Source organism: Nasonia vitripennis (genome assembly GCF_009193385.2).
Source record: "Nasonia vitripennis strain AsymCx chromosome 4 unlocalized genomic scaffold, Nvit_psr_1.1 chr4_random0006, whole genome shotgun sequence".
Classification (NCBI taxonomy): Eukaryota; Metazoa; Arthropoda; class Insecta; order Hymenoptera; family Pteromalidae; genus Nasonia; species Nasonia vitripennis.
The window spans coordinates 935099-951539 of NW_022279641.1; the positions used below are offsets into that span (position 1 = coordinate 935099).

Below are 16441 nucleotides of genomic sequence, written 5' to 3' on the forward strand. Positions count from 1 at the left end.
CTGATTTATCAAGAAATATCCCCCGGTTTTACCGGGCGGATTTTAAGTTAAAAAATGACGACAGAGAAAATGGATAGTGATGCAGATGCTCACTCAGAAATAGATTTTGGAGCCAAGAGAAAGTTAAATGAGATAGATGAGAATATTGACCGAAGCGAATATAAGAAACAAACGATAAATGAGATAGAAACCGGAGAGAAAAGTTTTGATAAAGATGGATATTCTGAGAATTGCAAGGGTCCTTACCAAGTATGGATTAAAAATCTTAGTCCATCAAATAAAGTCTTTAATATTTATAAAGTGGGAAAGATAGTAGTAAAGTACTACAAAACAGTGCAAGAAGTAAAAAAGGACGGACGCTTTAGAGGTATTATAGTTTTCAATGACAGAGAGGAAGCTAATAAAGCATTGGAGGATACAATTTTCAAGGATAATGATATGACTACATTTGTCCCAGGATTCAAAAAAATGAGAAAAGGAGTCTTGAGAGGCATCCCAATAGATCTTTCAACAGATGATTTGAAAACGGAGATCATGTCTTCTCTGGAGGTTATAAATGTTAGTAGAATGAACAGAAAGAATCCTAACAGTACAAACGATGATGATAAATGGATACCAACTACATCAGTAATGGTCACCTTCAAAGGAGATTTTCTTCCTAAAGAAGTTAGTATTTGCCTTGTTAAAACCAAAGTTGATCCGTACGTAAGAAGACCTATGCAGTGCTATAATTGTTTTAAATTTGGCCATATGGCTAAAACCTGCAGAAACCAGAAACGTTGTTCTATGTGTGGAGAGTTACACCATGATGAGGGTTGCTCAGGTGTAACCCCCAGATGCGCAAACTGCAAGGGTAGTCACAAATCTATTGACAGCAGATGTCAAATCTATGAAAAGAATAAATTGCTATGCGAAAGAATGGCTTATGACAATTTGTCATACGCTGAAGCTCATGCACGGATTTTTGGTAAATCCAATGCTCCAAGACTGAATAGACTAGACTTTCCTAATCTGAGAAATAGAACAAATAAAGAACCAGAAGTATTCAACAATCAGACACAATTACAAGATGGGAATCAGAATGCATCCCAGATTCAACCCAAGGATAATATGGGACAAAACATACTCTCACCAACAATAACAACAAAATCGACTTCGACAACGATGCCAGTAAGGAATTATTCAAGAATGAATGCACAGCAATTCTTCTACACGAACAACAATACCAATACCAACAGCCAAACGAGTACACAACTGAAGGGAGAAAAAGAAAAGAACAAACCAGCCAACCTACCATCTACAAATCAGCCTTTGAGAAATTCACTACAAACATCACAGACAACGCTATCTCGAATGAGTACTACGGAGAAACTACATGCTAGGTTAAGTAATAGTACAAATAATCTTAAGCCCCTAAATAAAAAATCATCTTCACAAAACCAAAAAACCTAACCTTTGGTATACAAGTAAGCCAGTTAGATTTATATATCATTAAATTTATTGATTATTATATTCCAGAAATCGTTTATTGTTTTTGTGTTTTTAGACTCTACAAATTTTAAATTCATGGACAAAAATTTAAATCTTAAAATTTTACAGTGGAATTGCCGAAGTATAACTAATAAATTAGATTTCCAGAATGTTGCAGGTAAATATGATGTAATCCTACTAGTGGAAACTTGGTTAAACTCTAATTCCCCATTATTTAAAGAATCTCATTTTAATCTGAAAGGATTTGAAACGGTTAGATTTGACCGAAGTTTTAACAAAGGAGGAGGTTTAGCTGTCTGCATTAAAAAAGGTGTAATTTTCGAAAAGATAGAATTGGGTTTTAAGTGTAACTCACTCGAGGTAGGAGCAGTTACTGTTGACTCTAATTTGGGAGAAATATTGTTTACCGTTTGCTATAGAGCTCCAAATACTGATAATAATATTTCAAAAGTAGAATGGTGTAAGCTTACCGACACGGTTAAACAGTATGGAAGCAAACACTTTATTTTGGCGGGGGATTTTAATGCTCACCACTCCCTATGGGGGAGTTCAAAAGAGTGCTGTAATGGAAAAGTAATAGTAGAGAATTTGGACCAAGGTAACTTTATTTTACTTAACAATCAAAGTCCTACTCACGTAAAAATTTCGAATTCTGGATGCTCTTACTCAAATATTGATTTAACGTTTGTTTCACCGGGACTAGCTTTAGTAAGCGATTGGCAAGTTTTAGAAGATAGGTGGGGTAGCGATCATTTCCCAATATTTTTGGAAATGAATGCGATCCAATTTATAAGCAGAAAGTAGAATACAGGTACAAATTAAAAAAAGTTAACTGGGAAACATTTTACGATATTTTGGAGGAACATAAACATTATTTTAATAGTTTGGAGTTTACTAACTCAGACATTATTTCTAAATATAATAATTTTGTTGAATTCATTGATAAGACCATTATAGATTCATATTCTAAAGACGATGACAAACCTATAAGCACCAGTAATATTAGACTCAGAAACAACTGCTCGTCTAGTAACCCACAATGTATTTGGTGGAACGAAGAATGCTCTAAAGCGATTCGCCTAAGAAAAAATGCTCAACTATCTATTAAACACCGGTTTACAATAGAACAATTCATAGAAGTTAAAAAAACGGAAGCTTTAGTAAGAAAAACTTTAAAAGAAGAAAAAATGAAATCGGTCAGAACTTTTTGTGAATCAGTTAATCCGCGAACAAATATTCGTAAGTTTTGGAACAAAATTAAAATGTACAAAAATGGTATCAATAGAATCCAAAATTCTACAGGAAATAAAAAACAGGAAAACAGTATTAAAGACACAATTGAGAGTTTGTGTTCCTCCAAAATGAATGTAGACAGGACTTTGAGAAACATAAATGGGATGGAAGAACAAGAACATGATAGTTTTTTAGACTTTCCATTCTCTTTTGAAGAGCTTCAATTTTGTTTAAATAACACAAATACAAAATCTTCCCCCGGAATAGATAAGATAGATTATGAGATCATCTCAAACTTACCTGAATTTTATCAGAGAATTCTACTCGAGCTTTATAACGACATATTCCATTGTAAAGTATTTCCAGAAGATTGGAAATCGTATTTAGTTAAATTTATTCCGAAAGGAACCTCAGACAAAGTGAGACCCATATCACTGGCCTCTTGTATGTTAAAGGTTATGGAGAGATTAGTTAAAGAACGATTAGAGTGGTGGTGCGAAACAAATGGTTTTTTAGCACAGTCGCAAATGGGATTCCGAAAGGGTAAAGCTTGTACTGATAATCTAAGCATTTTGACATCGGATATACAAAAAAATTTCTTTCAAAAAGATACAGTAGCATCTCTTTTTTTAGATGTAAAAGGCGCTTATAATGATGTAATTCCAGAAATTCTTATCGACGACTTAATAGAACTGGGAATACCAAAGAAAGTAGTTTGTTTTATAAGTCACTTAATATTAGAGCGAAAAGTTTTTTTTGTACAGATAGCGAAATTATTGAAAGAACTATAAATAAAGGACTACCTCAGGGAAGCGTTTTAAGTCCTCTTTTATATGCAATTTACACTAGAAAGCTTGAAAAAATTATTGATATATCTTGTAATATATTACAATTTGCAGATGATATAAGCATATATAATAAAGAATCTAATTTAAGTGTTGAAGAAAAGACACGCAAACTGGAGACGGAAGCATCTAGAATTGTATTGTTTTTAAGAGAAAGAGGACTTGAAATCGCCCCCGATAAATGCGTACTTGTAATATTTCATGATTCTAATTATAATTATTATAAAGATATCCAAATCAGTATTAATAATATATCAGTGGGTACTTCTGAACATGTAAAGTTCCTAGGTATGTACTTAGATCGTAGACTTAACTGGAAAAAACACATCTCATATGTCACTGACAAATGTACCTCTACAATGAAAATTCTCAGCTGTTTAAGAAGAACATGGTGGGGAGCGGACCCATCATCCCTTTTGCATTTATATATAGCTTTAATAAGATCAAGAATAGAGTATGGTGGATTCCTCATCTCACCATGTTCAATCTCGGATTTCAACAAATTACAGAAAATACAAAATACGGCAATTAGAATTGCACTCGGCTATAGGATGAGCACGCCGATTAATGTAATGGCTGCAGAATCAAAAATTCCGTATCTAAATATTAGAATGAAGGAATTAGGATGTAAATATATTGTTAAATGTCTTTCAAATGACAATAATTTATTAATTAAAAATCTAGAAAATTTGTTAGAAATAAGTGAATCATACGCATATCAACATAATTATAAGAAATCACTTATAACTGAATGCTACCAAGAATTCCGTTTTCTTAATTTGTCAATCATAAGTTCAGAAACACACGTAAAATATGTAGGTAAATTTGAACACTCTTTATATATGCCAAATATTGATTTGAATAGCGGTAAAAAGATAAGCAATTCCAAAGTTCCAAACAGTAAATTCGACAGCCTATTCCCAGTAAAACCAAACTTAATCCATATTTTTACTGATGGATCTAAATTAAATGAGAACAATGCATCATCTGTAGGCTTCGCCATATGGAGTGAAGATCAAGACTTTAACAGTGCCTTTAAAATACTTGATAAAGCATCAATATATACGGCTGAATGTAAAGCACTTATAAATGTAATAGATAAAATCACAGTTGAACGGGAGTGTGAATTCCTTGTGTTCTCTGATTCACAAAGTGCCTTATTAGCTTTAGCAAATAATAAAAATAGGTGTTCTCCATTAATTGCAGAGCTTAGACAGAAACTTGCTTCTCGAGCTGAAGAAAATGTTAAAATTAAATTAGTTTGGATCCCAGCTCATGCGGGCATTAAAGGGAATGAAACTGTAGATAAAATGGCTAAGAATGCTGCAATTGATGGAAAACTTCTAAACGACCCAATACCTTACTCAGACTTCTTTGCAAATATTAAGGAAACATGTAAAAAAGAGAACCAAGATATAATTACTAATTTAGGAAAAAAGAAAGGAATTTTTTACTTCGAAAATTTTGGTGATATTGAAGGTAATAAACCTTGGTTTAACAATACAAGGTTATCCAGAAAAGCTATAGTTTCGTTTAACAGAATAAGATGTGGTCATAGTTCTCTCAACTCGAGTTTATTTAAACATAAGATAACAGACACAGACAAATGTAAATGTGGTGAAGCAATTGATACGATAGAACATATTTTTTGGAATTGTAATTTATTTAATGAACAAAGGGAAAAAATGTTAAAAGAATTAAGAAAAGAGTGCCAAACAGGCCCTTTCTCTGTGATAAACCTATTAGCTATAAAAGAAAAGAATATTTTGTATGTTTTAGGAGAGTTTATCGACAATATTGAATGTAAAATTTAAATTTGGTGCCAACTCGAAGGTACTACTATACATGTAACGATTAAAGATGTATTATACTCGCCAAAGTATTAAACTATTGTATTATACACACATCATGTAAAATAGGGCAATGTAAAGTACTTAAAGCCAATAAAATTAAACAAAACTAAAAAAACTCGCTGAGTTCGCTCGACACCGTTTTCACGGCGGAACTTACACCTCGGGTCTCGACGGAACATTCTCCCCCCGTTGCGAGTAACACGAGCAAACGAAATCATCGTTCGAGAGGGTGTACATTCGACGGTTGTACATGTGATTGAGTGTGTATGTATGTGAGTGTAAATATATATAATTCATTCAGCTTCTTCCGTTGAAGACGTGGGAAGAGGGCACAGCTGAGTGATGTTCCGCTTCAGAGTCCCTCGTGAAGTTCGAACGGTGGCGACTCGAGCGAGTCCGTCGGTTCCCGGGTGCACCTCTTGAACGACTGCCAGCTGCCACTGCGTACAAGGCTGATTTTTATCGATGAGGATGACGACCATTCCTTTCCGTAGTTCTCCAGTAGAGTCATGCCATTTTTGATGCTGCTGGAGCTCGTTGAGATATTCCAAATGCCACCGCTTCCAGAAGTCCTGTCGGGCTTTGGTGATGAACTTCCAAATGGACAGTCGATTATCTGGAATAGATGTTAAATCAGCGCTTGGCAGAACTGTAATAGGCCTACCTATCAGAATATGAGCTGGGGTTAACGCTATTGGGTCATTGGGGTCGGCAGAGATTGACCAGAGGGGTCGAGAATTTAAAATTGCTTCTATCTCTATCACGAGAGTATAGAGCTCTTCGAATGTGAGAAGTTGCCCACCCACTACGCGTTTGAGATGATGCTTAAATGATTTTACCGCGGCCTCCCATAAACCACCAAAATGCGGAGATAAGGGCGGGTTAAAATGCCATTGAATATCTAACGAAAGAGCTTTGGCATTCACCTTAGATTTGAACTCTTCTGAATTGAGGAGTGCGAAAAGTTCCCTAAGCTGGTTGTTGGCCCCAACGAAATTGGTCCCGTTGTCGGAGTATACATGCTGGGGAATACCTCTACGTCCTACGAATCTAGCGAACGCGCCTAGGAAACCTTCGGTGGTCAAATCGCTGGTTATCTCTATGGTCACCGCTTTTGTGGCCATGCATACGAAAACGCACCCATACGCCTTGAGGGCTGTATGATTATATCGCTTTTTCTCTTTAATGGAAAGGGGACCAAAGAAATCTACGCCTACGTGAGAAAAAACGTGAGATTCGGTGACCCTAGCGGTCGGGAGATCTGCCATCTTGCAGTGAATTGGAGGGGGCTTGTGTCTAATACACGTGACACACTCGCGGATGACATGACGAACCTGATTTTTTGCGTCAATCAACCAAAAACGTTGTCGCAAATAGAAAAGAGTGCTTTGAACACCGGAGTGGTAGTTCGACTCGTGAGCTTCACGGATGATCAAATCCGTGACATGATTCCTTGAAGGCAATAGTATGGGGTGCTTACTAGCTATAGGGATATCTGCATTCTTCAGACGTCCTCCCACACGTACAACTCCATTCGCGTCCAAACACGGGTTAAGTGCCGCAATATGCGACCCCTTCACCTGAATACCCTTCGTCAAGCATGCAATTGAATCGGAAAACGCGTCCTGCTGAATGCTTCGAAACACGCGGGTTTCAGCATCGCGTTTCTCCGCGACCGTGATGGGTTCTCCTCGGTACTGTCGGCCCGAAGGAAGCCATCGTAAGCATATTGCAACGACATTAAGCATCATGCGGTGCTTAGAAAAACGCGATAGGAACATGCGATCCTTAGCACTGTCGACGAAGAGACAGACTCCTTTTTTCAATCCTGGTATATCCGGAGACGATTCGACGATGTTCGCGGGCCATGAAGCCTCCGTTTGCCGTAGCCAAGTAGGCCCGGTAAACCACGTTTCGTTTCGCAGGAATTCTTTCGGGAGTTGCCCGCGGGATAAAGCGTCAGCTGGGTTGTGTTGGGTAGAGACGTATCGCCAACTGGCGTGCTCTCCTAATTCTTGAATTTCGCGTACTCTGTTAGCTTCGAATAGCTTCAAATCTTGCGGGGATTTCCGTAACCAATGTAAGACTATAGTGGAATCGGACCATAAAACGATCCGGTCAATGGAAAATTCTAAAGCTGGAAGAGTTTCTAAAAGAAGTCTTACAAGGATCACGGCTCCGCATAATTCTAAACGGGGAATAGTCTGCTCTTTCAAAGGGGCGACTCTAGATTTGGAGCAGATCAATCGCACAGTGATCTTTTCGTCTTTATCGGTGGACCTAGCGTACAGGCAAGCGCCGTAGCCCTTTTTGCTCGCATCGCTGAAACCGTGAATTTCTATGCGCGAGGGATTAACGCAAACTACATGGCGTGGTGCAGAAACGCTGGAGAGAGACGACAACTGACTCGCGAAGTCCATCCAAAGCGTAAACAAACTCTGTGGAACTGATTCGTCCCAAGAAACTTTCTCCTTCCAACATTCCTGCATGATCCACTTCGCGTGCAAACCTACCGGTCCTACTAAACCTACTGGGTCGAAAATCTTCGCAATCTCCGACAAGATTACGCGTTTAGTTACGTTAGGGGGGATTTCTACGGGCTTGACTACGATAGCCAATTCGTCGCGTTTAGAGGCCCAGGAAACGCCTAATGTTTTTAAAACCGCGTCCTCGCCATCTGGTGCCAAGCTCAGAACCTTCTCATCTAAATTATCTAATGCATGGTTATGGTTAGAGGCCCATTGCCGGATGTTAAATCCACCATGCTTTAAGACGGTGATTATCTCATCACGCGCCTTCAAAATCTCATCTAAAGAATCTGAGCCTGTCAGCAGATCATCTACATACATATCCCTCTTGAGAATCTCGGCCGCTCGGGGGTATTGCGCGCTTTCGTCGTCCGCGAGCCTATGAATAGTTCGAATCGCTAAATATGGAGCAGAAGATACGCCAAACGTAACTGTGTTCAACTCGTACACCTGTAGTTTCCCGTCGCGATACCAGAAAATGCGTTGGTATCGGCGATCCTCGGGATGGATAAGTATCTGCCGATACATCTTTTCAATATCAGCAGTGAGAACGTACCTATGCGATCGAAACCTTACTAGATGAACGTAAAGTTTGTCCTGAATCGTAGGTCCAACGTACAACAGATCGTTTAAAGACACACCTAACGACGACTTAGCGGATGAAAAAAGTACAACTGATTAAAAACGCATTCACTTTTAACTCCGTTTGTTCGTTGCTCTAAATCTTCGGTATAATTAATCGTAGTTCTTATCTTATTTTTATTAACTGCGCAGAGTACTTTTGCTTCAAATTTATCACATTTACAAAACCTACAATAATAGCAAGCTACAAAGCTTTGATTAAAACCGAACAAATTGTTTACTCCTAAATTATCGCCAAGTATCCCTACAACAACAAAATGTATTTTGATACTTTTGTTATCAACACAAATTGTTATAGGTTCATCAAATAATGAATTTAATTCAGCAATAAGATCTTTAAAGCATCTTGCATTTTTAAGCTCTTTTTGGTCAGCAGTCAAATTAAACTGCGCTAAAAATACATTTTCTAACGTCGATGCGAATTTTGGCGGTATACCTGCAATTGAAAAATAACAACCTGCGATTTTATAAACAGTTCTTGCCGTCGAGAGAGGATCACATACTTCGAAATCATCGTAGTATAAGAACAATCCTATTACAATTTTCTCACCGAAATTCTCAGAAATTTTTCGCCAATATTCGCCATTATAAACGCTGGAATATACGTGTTGAACTTGAGTAAGTTCACATTTAATAAAATTCATTATTTCGTTGAACACATTAGGTAATTGTAGGAACATAGTTAGCACTTTGCGCAATGGAGTTAAAGATGCAGTACATTTTTTTTTGGTATAAAGCGTGGTATCACGACTTTTCTTATTATCATTTATCTCACCAATTAGTACTGCTTTTGGCTCGATTAAAAAGCCCGCGTTTTGTAGGTAACGAAAACGCCTGTATTCTGTGTTGGAGTTTTCAAAAATATTTGATACTTGCAAACAATCATCTATTTCTCTGTGATATTCTATCGGAATCATTTCTTTCAATTTACTCTTATGTAAACCTACGAGTTCACTGCTTAGTGTCATAATGTCTTTCATAACCAAGTCTACAACTGCGTTAGTTATTGAGCTGTTTGCATACAGTTTTCTTATCATATTAAAAAGATTCTTATCAAAACTATTTGCATTCAAAGTAGAAATAGTTAAAGTACTGCTATTACCTACGATTGATGGATTACTACGAAGTCGCAAATAACTATATCTTTTTTATTAGCGGCATCTACGCAACCCTTATGTGCGTTTATTATATCCCAGCTGATGATTCCTGATTCGCTTATCGGGAATTCATTCGGCACTACGCGAATGTCACATTGCAGCCCTTGTAGCTGTATGACCGCTTGCCCTAGTGTAAACGATGTACCGGGGGTAACTCCGAGTACTTTTATTATCTTACGCGCGTCGTACGGATATCCAGAGGCTAGTTCCCCTACTTTTATAATTGAAATGTCTGCTCCCGAGTCTGCGTAAAATTTGCCCGTTCTAGCCCTCAACTGAGGGCTCTCTATTTTTACAATCGGCGGTTGTCTACCGTCTGTCAAAAATCTAATTGCGGCTGAGTTTTTGGGCTGTTTGCCCATAGTATTTTCTTCTCTCTGTTCTCGTGCTTCTTTGCAGCGCTCGGCGCTGGAGGAACGTGGCGAGCGTGCTTCTAGTTTAAATTTTGGCTATTAGTTTCCTTATTTGTTTGAACGTTGTCGCGGCTATCGTCGCGGTTATTATTGCGATTGTTATTATGGTTATGACTGTAATTATCATTGCGATTATAGTTACGGTGATTATAGTGATGGTTATAGCGATTGTTGTCGTAATTATTTCGGTCATTTTGGCCGTAATTGCGATTATTTTGGTAATTGTTAAACCGGGAATTACGGTTAAAGTTCGAATTTCTGACGCGGTATCCGCCGTTGTTGCTATCGCCCCCGTTGTTATAATTCTAGTTGCCATATAGATTATTTGCGAAGCCGTTGCTCGCGTTGCGATTTTCTGGATTTGTGCCTTTATTGTTGCCGTTTGCATTATTATTATCATAGCGGAAATTTCTGCCTCTATTTGCAATCGGATTTTGAATTATTTTTTCCGCGGTGTGTCTTATTATTGTGCGGCATTCATCAAGTGCGTGGCCTGTCATCTTGCAGCACGTGCAATATATTTTTTCAGTTTGGCGGTCCGACGGCTCGTTAGGTTTTTCCGGCCTTGCGTCTCTATCCGCGGCGGGGCTAGCTTCTTCAGCGGTCACTAGACGCACCTGTGCCGATGCCCTTGCAGCGCTGGTTTCGCTGGGTATGGCTGATCTCGCGCTTTGCTTCCCTTCATACCCGATAGCTACCGTGATAGCGGCACCCAGGGATGTTGGCCCTTTACTTCCAACCAAGTGGTCTAGCGGGGGCTTGAGTCCAAGCAAGAATTGCTCAAGCACGTCCTCGCCTGCCTGTCGCCGCCGCGCGTCGTTGTCGGCGTTCGATAACTCTGGGGCTGAGTTGAAAATAGTTTTCAACCGATTATATAACTTACTGACGCGCAAACCGTAGTCGCCTGCCGTTTCGCTTTCGCCTTGCCTTGCTGATCCGATTCGTCGAATTTTCTGCTGCGGCGCTCCGATTTCGTCTCCGGGTTTACTCGAGGTTTTCGCGACTCGCGGGCATAGTTTTCTTCCTCAAATGCTTTTTGATTTAATTGCAATTGGCACCAACGTTTTTTCTCCCAGGCTTTGCGCCGCTTTTCGTAATTTTCGTCGAATGTTATGTCTGTTGCGCTTGTGACTAATTCGTATATCGCGCAATCCGGTCGGGTGCCTGGGCTGCTCTCATATTCGCTATCGTGTGTGTCGCTCGAGTAGTCATCGTATGTGCGCGCTCTGTCTCGTCTTGACTCCAGTTCGTCGTCTGTTTCTGTCTCAAAATCGTCTTCGCTGTCCGATTCCGTATCCGCGTAATACGCATTATGTGAGCGTCTCGGTGTTGCGTAGCTGTTATATCGCATTAATCCCCGGCTGGGCGAGCTGTGCGTTTTTCGGATTCTGTTCGAATTTGCGGCCGCTTCGCGGTGCGGTGAGCGACGGATGCTATGGGGCTCGTACGTGTTTCTGCGAATTTCTCGCGAGATATTCTGACTACGCGCGTCGTCTCTGATTTTTCTATGACTGTCGCGTGCAACCGCATCTTTTCCTGTCTCGCGCCTCTCCGATAGCCGTCTTATCGCTCCTCGTTCGCGCGACCTTTCTCGTCTGTCGGGTGTCTTTTCGTCGCGTCTCGGTGTTTTTTCCGCGTACGTTCTTCCGTGTTGTTTGGTGTTACCTTCGCGGACCCGATATCGTCGGCTTGCCTTACTACCGAGCACTGAACCCTCTTCTTCACTATCTGACGGATCGACTCTTTAATTATTCTTTAGAGTTGTTCCCTGGACAAGCGAAGCCCCGACGTTCCCGCCGCGTTTACTATAGCTGGTTCCGCGCGTACCAATCCCCCGTCTGTTTCTTTTTGCCCTAATTCGTTTACCCGTAAAATGGGTGGAGGGTCCACTAATTGCCTACTATCGGTGGCCGTGGGTAAACCGTAGTCCTGAGGCTTGGGGCCGTTAGTAATTAGGTCGTTATTGCCCCACACTATATTTTTCACGCCGCACAAATTCGCGATATTTTGCTGACATCTAGCATTTATCGCCAGGCGTTCGGGGGTTTCTAGCGGCTGTCCGATTGGTCCCCACGGGTTATCTACTTGCACGGACTGATCTAAGCGCAATTCCTCCAATCTACTCTCAAGATTTTTCATGTCGATCTGAGTAGATTGGGGGCCCTGCGGTAATCCCTGAAGCCTCTACTGTAAGGCATTTTCGCGCCGTTGCGAGAGTCCGCGCACGGGCGCGAGCGCTCGAGTTCCCCCTCTCCGCGGCGGCTTCGGTGCTGCTTCGCGCGCGCGGTTAAAAGGAGCGGCAGCTCGCGCGGAGCGATACTCGCTCTCCGGAGACCGAACGGTCTGGACGGCAGCAGCCCCAGACACGCTCCCAGAGTCTGGAAGGCTTTAGCCCCGGACTTCGTTACCAAGAGACGCATCTGGTGGCCTATAGCCCCGGATACGAACCCAACATCCTCGAGCTCGCCAACTTACGACGCGTTTAGGCCCTACGAATTTCAATAAAAAAAACTTTGAAAACGACGAAAACTATCTTTATTTAGGGAGCCCTCCAAGGATCCTCTTCCAGATGGCCGCCATCAATCCCTTCACCACTAATAATCGGCAATCGGCTATCGCGGCGTATCGAGTCGGTTACCCTGGCGAACTCGCTTCCCGGAGAAATTACTCGACGGCGTAAGGAACCGAAGCTGGAGGGCCTCTCAAGGTCGCAGAGAGAAATTCCCGGCTTCGATAACTCGCGGGATATTCTAGATAATTCGATCACAATTCGGTTGAGCGAAAGTTCCCGAATCGTGCTCGAACCACGCCCTTTCCCCTCTCCGGTAACCGCGCATCTAGCCGCCGCAAAAGTAAGGCCTCTCTCTCTGATGTCCGCGCTTCGGGAATAAAAATGAGCCCAAACGCGAGTCGTTATCAGTTTTCGGCAAACAGTCATGCCTGCCAGAACACGGAAGCCCCAACATCGCTCGGAGGTGCAGCGCTTTAAGCGGAATCATCGTAGGACGAGACAGCAACGTAGACGGGCGCGTGCGGAGATTACTCGTGATCGCACACTCGTCTTCGTACCCGTGACATCACCCGACGCAGCCCACAAAGACTCGCCTACCGTACAAGTCCGCAGCAAGGTCGTGGTGGTAGATCCCGTCAAGGCCTCGCCTTCGGTCGAGCTACCACCCGAAAGTATTGGTTTTGAGGTGCCAAGGCCAACATCTCCGCTACCGACGCCTGAGGAGGTCTTTAAGACGATCCCGGACGCCGACACGGGGTGCATAACCTTGTGCGCTTCCCCCGACGAGGACGAATCTGAGGAGCCAGAGCCGATAGGGATAACGCGTACGCAAACCCGGCCCAATATCATCGTGCCTCCCGCTCGAGCACCTTTAGCGGAGACACCTTGGATATGCTCGTTTTAAAAAGCCGCGATCGAACAACACGCCGCAGAGGGACCCTCGTATCATCAACCAGGCCAAGAGGAGGGTGCTCCTTGTTTCCCCGGGCACTAAACTAAAAATCATTCAGGCGAACGAGTTGCCTGCGCCCCCAATAAAGAGAAAGCGCTTTAACTACCCTTCCATTAAAACAATCAGCCCTTTTCAGGGCCACCAACAAATAACGTAGAAAAAACTTCTCGTTTTTTCCTCCTACTGACCGTCTAACTCGTATCATCCTGCATATGATAATGCCGGGCTGTTTGCCCTTATGTCGATTAATTCGCGGCTTTCTTCATCCGTCTGATTATATTGTTCGGTTCTTCGCAGAACCGTGCTGCTATTTTCGAGTAGCTGTTTTTAAGCCGAGCTCCAATTTCGCGTCATTCTTGTGCGGTGTATCTCGTTTTCTGAATCGCTTGGCTCTATTACAGCGGAGCTTAACGTACGCGTTACTCCTCTTTCATAATTCGGCGGTATTTTCTGGTGTATCTTAAATATCTGATTTGCCCGGCTTAATTGTTTTCGCGTATCTTGCGGATCGCTCTCTGCACCTGATGTTCTGTCCTTGCGGCGTGCGCCAAGTCGGAGCGCGCTCCTTGCCGCGCTAATTATTTTCGGGGGTGCCATAATATAGTTTTTTTTTTGCTTTGATTTACGGTGCGCGGATTTTACACTGTAGCTATTTTGGCGCTCGCAAAAATATGTTTTGATATTTCAATTCGTTCCCGGAAGCCAAGCTGCGTGGATATTTAATGAGAGGGACTTACAGTAAGCTGAGCGCGACTGCGATGACTCTGTCCATGCTGGTTGCTGGTTACGCTGCTGGGGCTGGCTGGCTGCTCGCGCGTGTCGGCGGCTGGTCCGCGCCGACAACTGTGCTGCGCGTGGAGGCTGGTGCTGGCTCCGGTTGTCTGGTTGTAGCGACGGCTGTTTTGCTGCTTCTGCGTTGGCCCAGATGAGCTTCGTTGGTCCAGATGGACTTTGAGGGCCGAAGATCGACTTTGTGGGCCCAGATGGACTTTGTGGATTTTTGGGACTTGCTTTGCAGTCGAGACCCTCCCTGTACAATCGGCCGACTGCTTTTTCGATGCTTTGCGTTGTCTTTTTAGCTTCGACGGTTGTCGAGAGCCTCGGCGACCTCGTAGATTTTGTCGGCTGAATTCTCTGTTCTCCTTGGTTTATCGCTGTTGTATTCTGCGGTGGCTATATTGGTGCCACGTGCTGCTTTCCTCCGATTTCTTTAAAAATTCTCTGAGTAATTTTCAGACGGCTGCGGTCGAAAGTTGCCGTAAACTCAGCTGCTGTCTTGGCTGCTGCTGAGCCCCACGTAGGGATGCCAGATGTCACGGAATGGGTGGGTGCTCCCAGCGAGCACTTGGAGGCACAGACAAAAAGAAGGCAGAGGTGGAGAGCAAGCTCGTGTATTGGTCCCAAAAGGGAGCTCTGTCCAGTTCGGAGGTCGCCGGTGGTCTGCCCGCTCTGTCGTCGACGCGACTCGTCGACGGCGAGCGGTCGCGCGGGTGGAGATGCATACCTTGCATTTCTGCACGCGCGAGCTCTCAGGTGGCGGCTTACCTAGCTGACGATGCACCTGCATCGTCGGTGGTACCACCGGATGTGCCGACGGAGAGCCTGGTGGTCGTCCTAACACATATAAAAAACTTTGTCGGCTAAAGTGGGAGACTTCAACTCCGGACGGAGACTACTTGGAGTCCGTGTACATACATTAAAATAATATGATTTAATTATCGTCCATTAAGTTGAATCCGATTGGCTTGATAGTATAAGTTTTCATAATATAAGCAAAGGCAATAAAAAATAAGTCATTCTGATCTTTTTCAAAATTTTTCACGCGCATTTTATACCTTGCAAATGCGTATTTAAAAGTGTCACAGTGCTGCCGCTACAAAATGAGAGAAAAATCGCGTCTAGAATATGCCGTTCTTGTAACTGCCGCCGGGATACGACGTTCTCGGAGCTACCGTTGGGATACGTTCTTATTCTACTCAGCCATCGATATACTTTTCGAAAATTTAAAATATTATTACCCGTTAAAAATGTTCCTCATCGGATAACCTAGTACGAAGTTTAACACAACATCTCTTCATTACCAACAGTCACGTCGTAGCTTACCGACGTCTGTCTCATTCCTGAAAACTGCCCCGACGACCGGAAGGTGGCACAAGTTGTGGCTCAGGGGATGTCGCGACAACCGGCGCCTCTGCCCCCACCGTTCGCGAACCGGCGCCGCGAACCTTGCGCGAATTAAGCACGCGTTCAAGTTGCATTTTGGATGCGACCGAATGCACATCGACCAGTTCGCGAGTCGTGACGGTGCGCGCACGTGTGCTTTGAATACACTGGCACTGGGTTAGTTCTAAATCTCTGATGATTGTTTGGATGCCAATTGACATAGGTGCTTAGCAAGAAACATATAGCTGAGTGTTATTCCAAAGAGTATAATAAAATAACGCAGTGAGAGGACTACCCACTCGCCGGTAAGTCTTTGTGCGCGGGAATATATAGTTTCCGAAGCGATTTCTCTTGCTTGTTTCGGGGAAGGAAAGAGAGAGCAAGAGAGGATTTTACGGCTCTTCGACTTTCTCAGATGGCGCGGAAAGTCGTGAAAAAAGTTGAGAGAACGGATCCTCTCCCTCTCTCTTTCTCTCTCTCTCTCTCTCTCTCTCTCTCTTTCTGATTGTGACTCGCGGTGAATTCGTTTTAAGTTCCGCCGTAAATATCGGCTGCTGCTAGCGCGCTCAAGAATTGAAAGAAAAATTATATTGTTTTGACGGGAACTAATTCGATTATTTATTTTTCTTTTTTTATTCTCCGAGCGAAAGTG

The 16441-nt window shown here is 42.6% G+C and overlaps 4 protein-coding genes across 5 annotated transcripts in view; 3 read left to right on the forward strand and 1 right to left on the reverse strand.

The window, feature by feature from the left end:
• Window positions 1-54: 54 nt before the first annotated feature.
• LOC116417117 lies at window positions 55-1452 on the forward strand. The gene has a single exon (XM_031928363.1). The coding sequence runs from the start codon at window positions 55-57 to the stop codon at window positions 1450-1452; it is 1398 nt and encodes a 465-aa protein (XP_031784223.1).
• Window positions 1453-1639: 187 nt separating this feature from the next.
• LOC116417118 lies at window positions 1640-5383 on the forward strand. Its single transcript, XM_031928364.1, has 5 exons — window positions 1640-1648; window positions 2289-3267; window positions 3624-3857; window positions 4563-5048; window positions 5349-5383. The coding sequence occupies exons 1-5, from the start codon at window positions 1640-1642 to the stop codon at window positions 5381-5383; spliced, it is 1743 nt and encodes a 580-aa protein (XP_031784224.1).
• Window positions 5384-5537: 154 nt separating this feature from the next.
• On the reverse strand, window positions 5538-15193 carry LOC103317340. Its single transcript, XM_031928365.1, has 3 exons — window positions 15131-15193; window positions 14364-14799; window positions 5538-6038 (listed from the first exon to the last, which is right to left on the reverse strand). Exons 1-3 carry the CDS (start codon window positions 15191-15193, stop codon window positions 5716-5718), a joined length of 822 nt encoding a protein of 273 aa, XP_031784225.1. The 3' UTR covers window positions 5538-5715.
• A 632-nt stretch (window positions 15194-15825) lies between these two features.
• LOC100114925 (connectin) overlaps window positions 15826-16441 on the forward strand; it is a 237217-nt gene continuing 236601 nt past the window's right edge. Inside the window, exon 1 of one of the 2 annotated variants that reach the window (XM_032601995.1) lies at window positions 15826-16094. The gene's annotated coding sequence lies outside the window, so the exon portion shown is untranslated. The remainder of the gene's footprint in view (window positions 16095-16441) is intronic. The other variant, XM_016986583.3, reaches the window with a different exon arrangement.

Coding starts and splice junctions, on each gene's coding strand:
- LOC103317340 (XM_031928365.1), bottom strand. CDS start 15,193: ATGCAGGTGCATCGTCAGCTAGGTAAGCCGCCACCTGAGAGCTCGCGC. Junction 14,800..15,130: donor CGCGCGTGCAGAAATGCAAG/GTATGCATCTCC, acceptor GCACCAATATAG/CCACCGCAGAATACAACAGC. Junction 6,039..14,363: donor GCAGTCGCGCTCAGCTTACT/GTAAGTCCCTCT, acceptor CATCTATTCCAG/ATAATCGACTGTCCATTTGG.
- LOC116417117 (XM_031928363.1), top strand. CDS start 55: ATGACGACAGAGAAAATGGATAGTGATGCAGATGCTCACTCAGAAATA.
- LOC116417118 (XM_031928364.1), top strand. Junction 3,268..3,623: donor GCAAATGGGATTCCGAAAGG/GTAAAGCTTGTA, acceptor TACAATTTGCAG/ATGATATAAGCATATATAAT. Junction 5,049..5,348: donor AAATTTTGGTGATATTGAAG/GTAATAAACCTT, acceptor TGTATGTTTTAG/GAGAGTTTATCGACAATATT.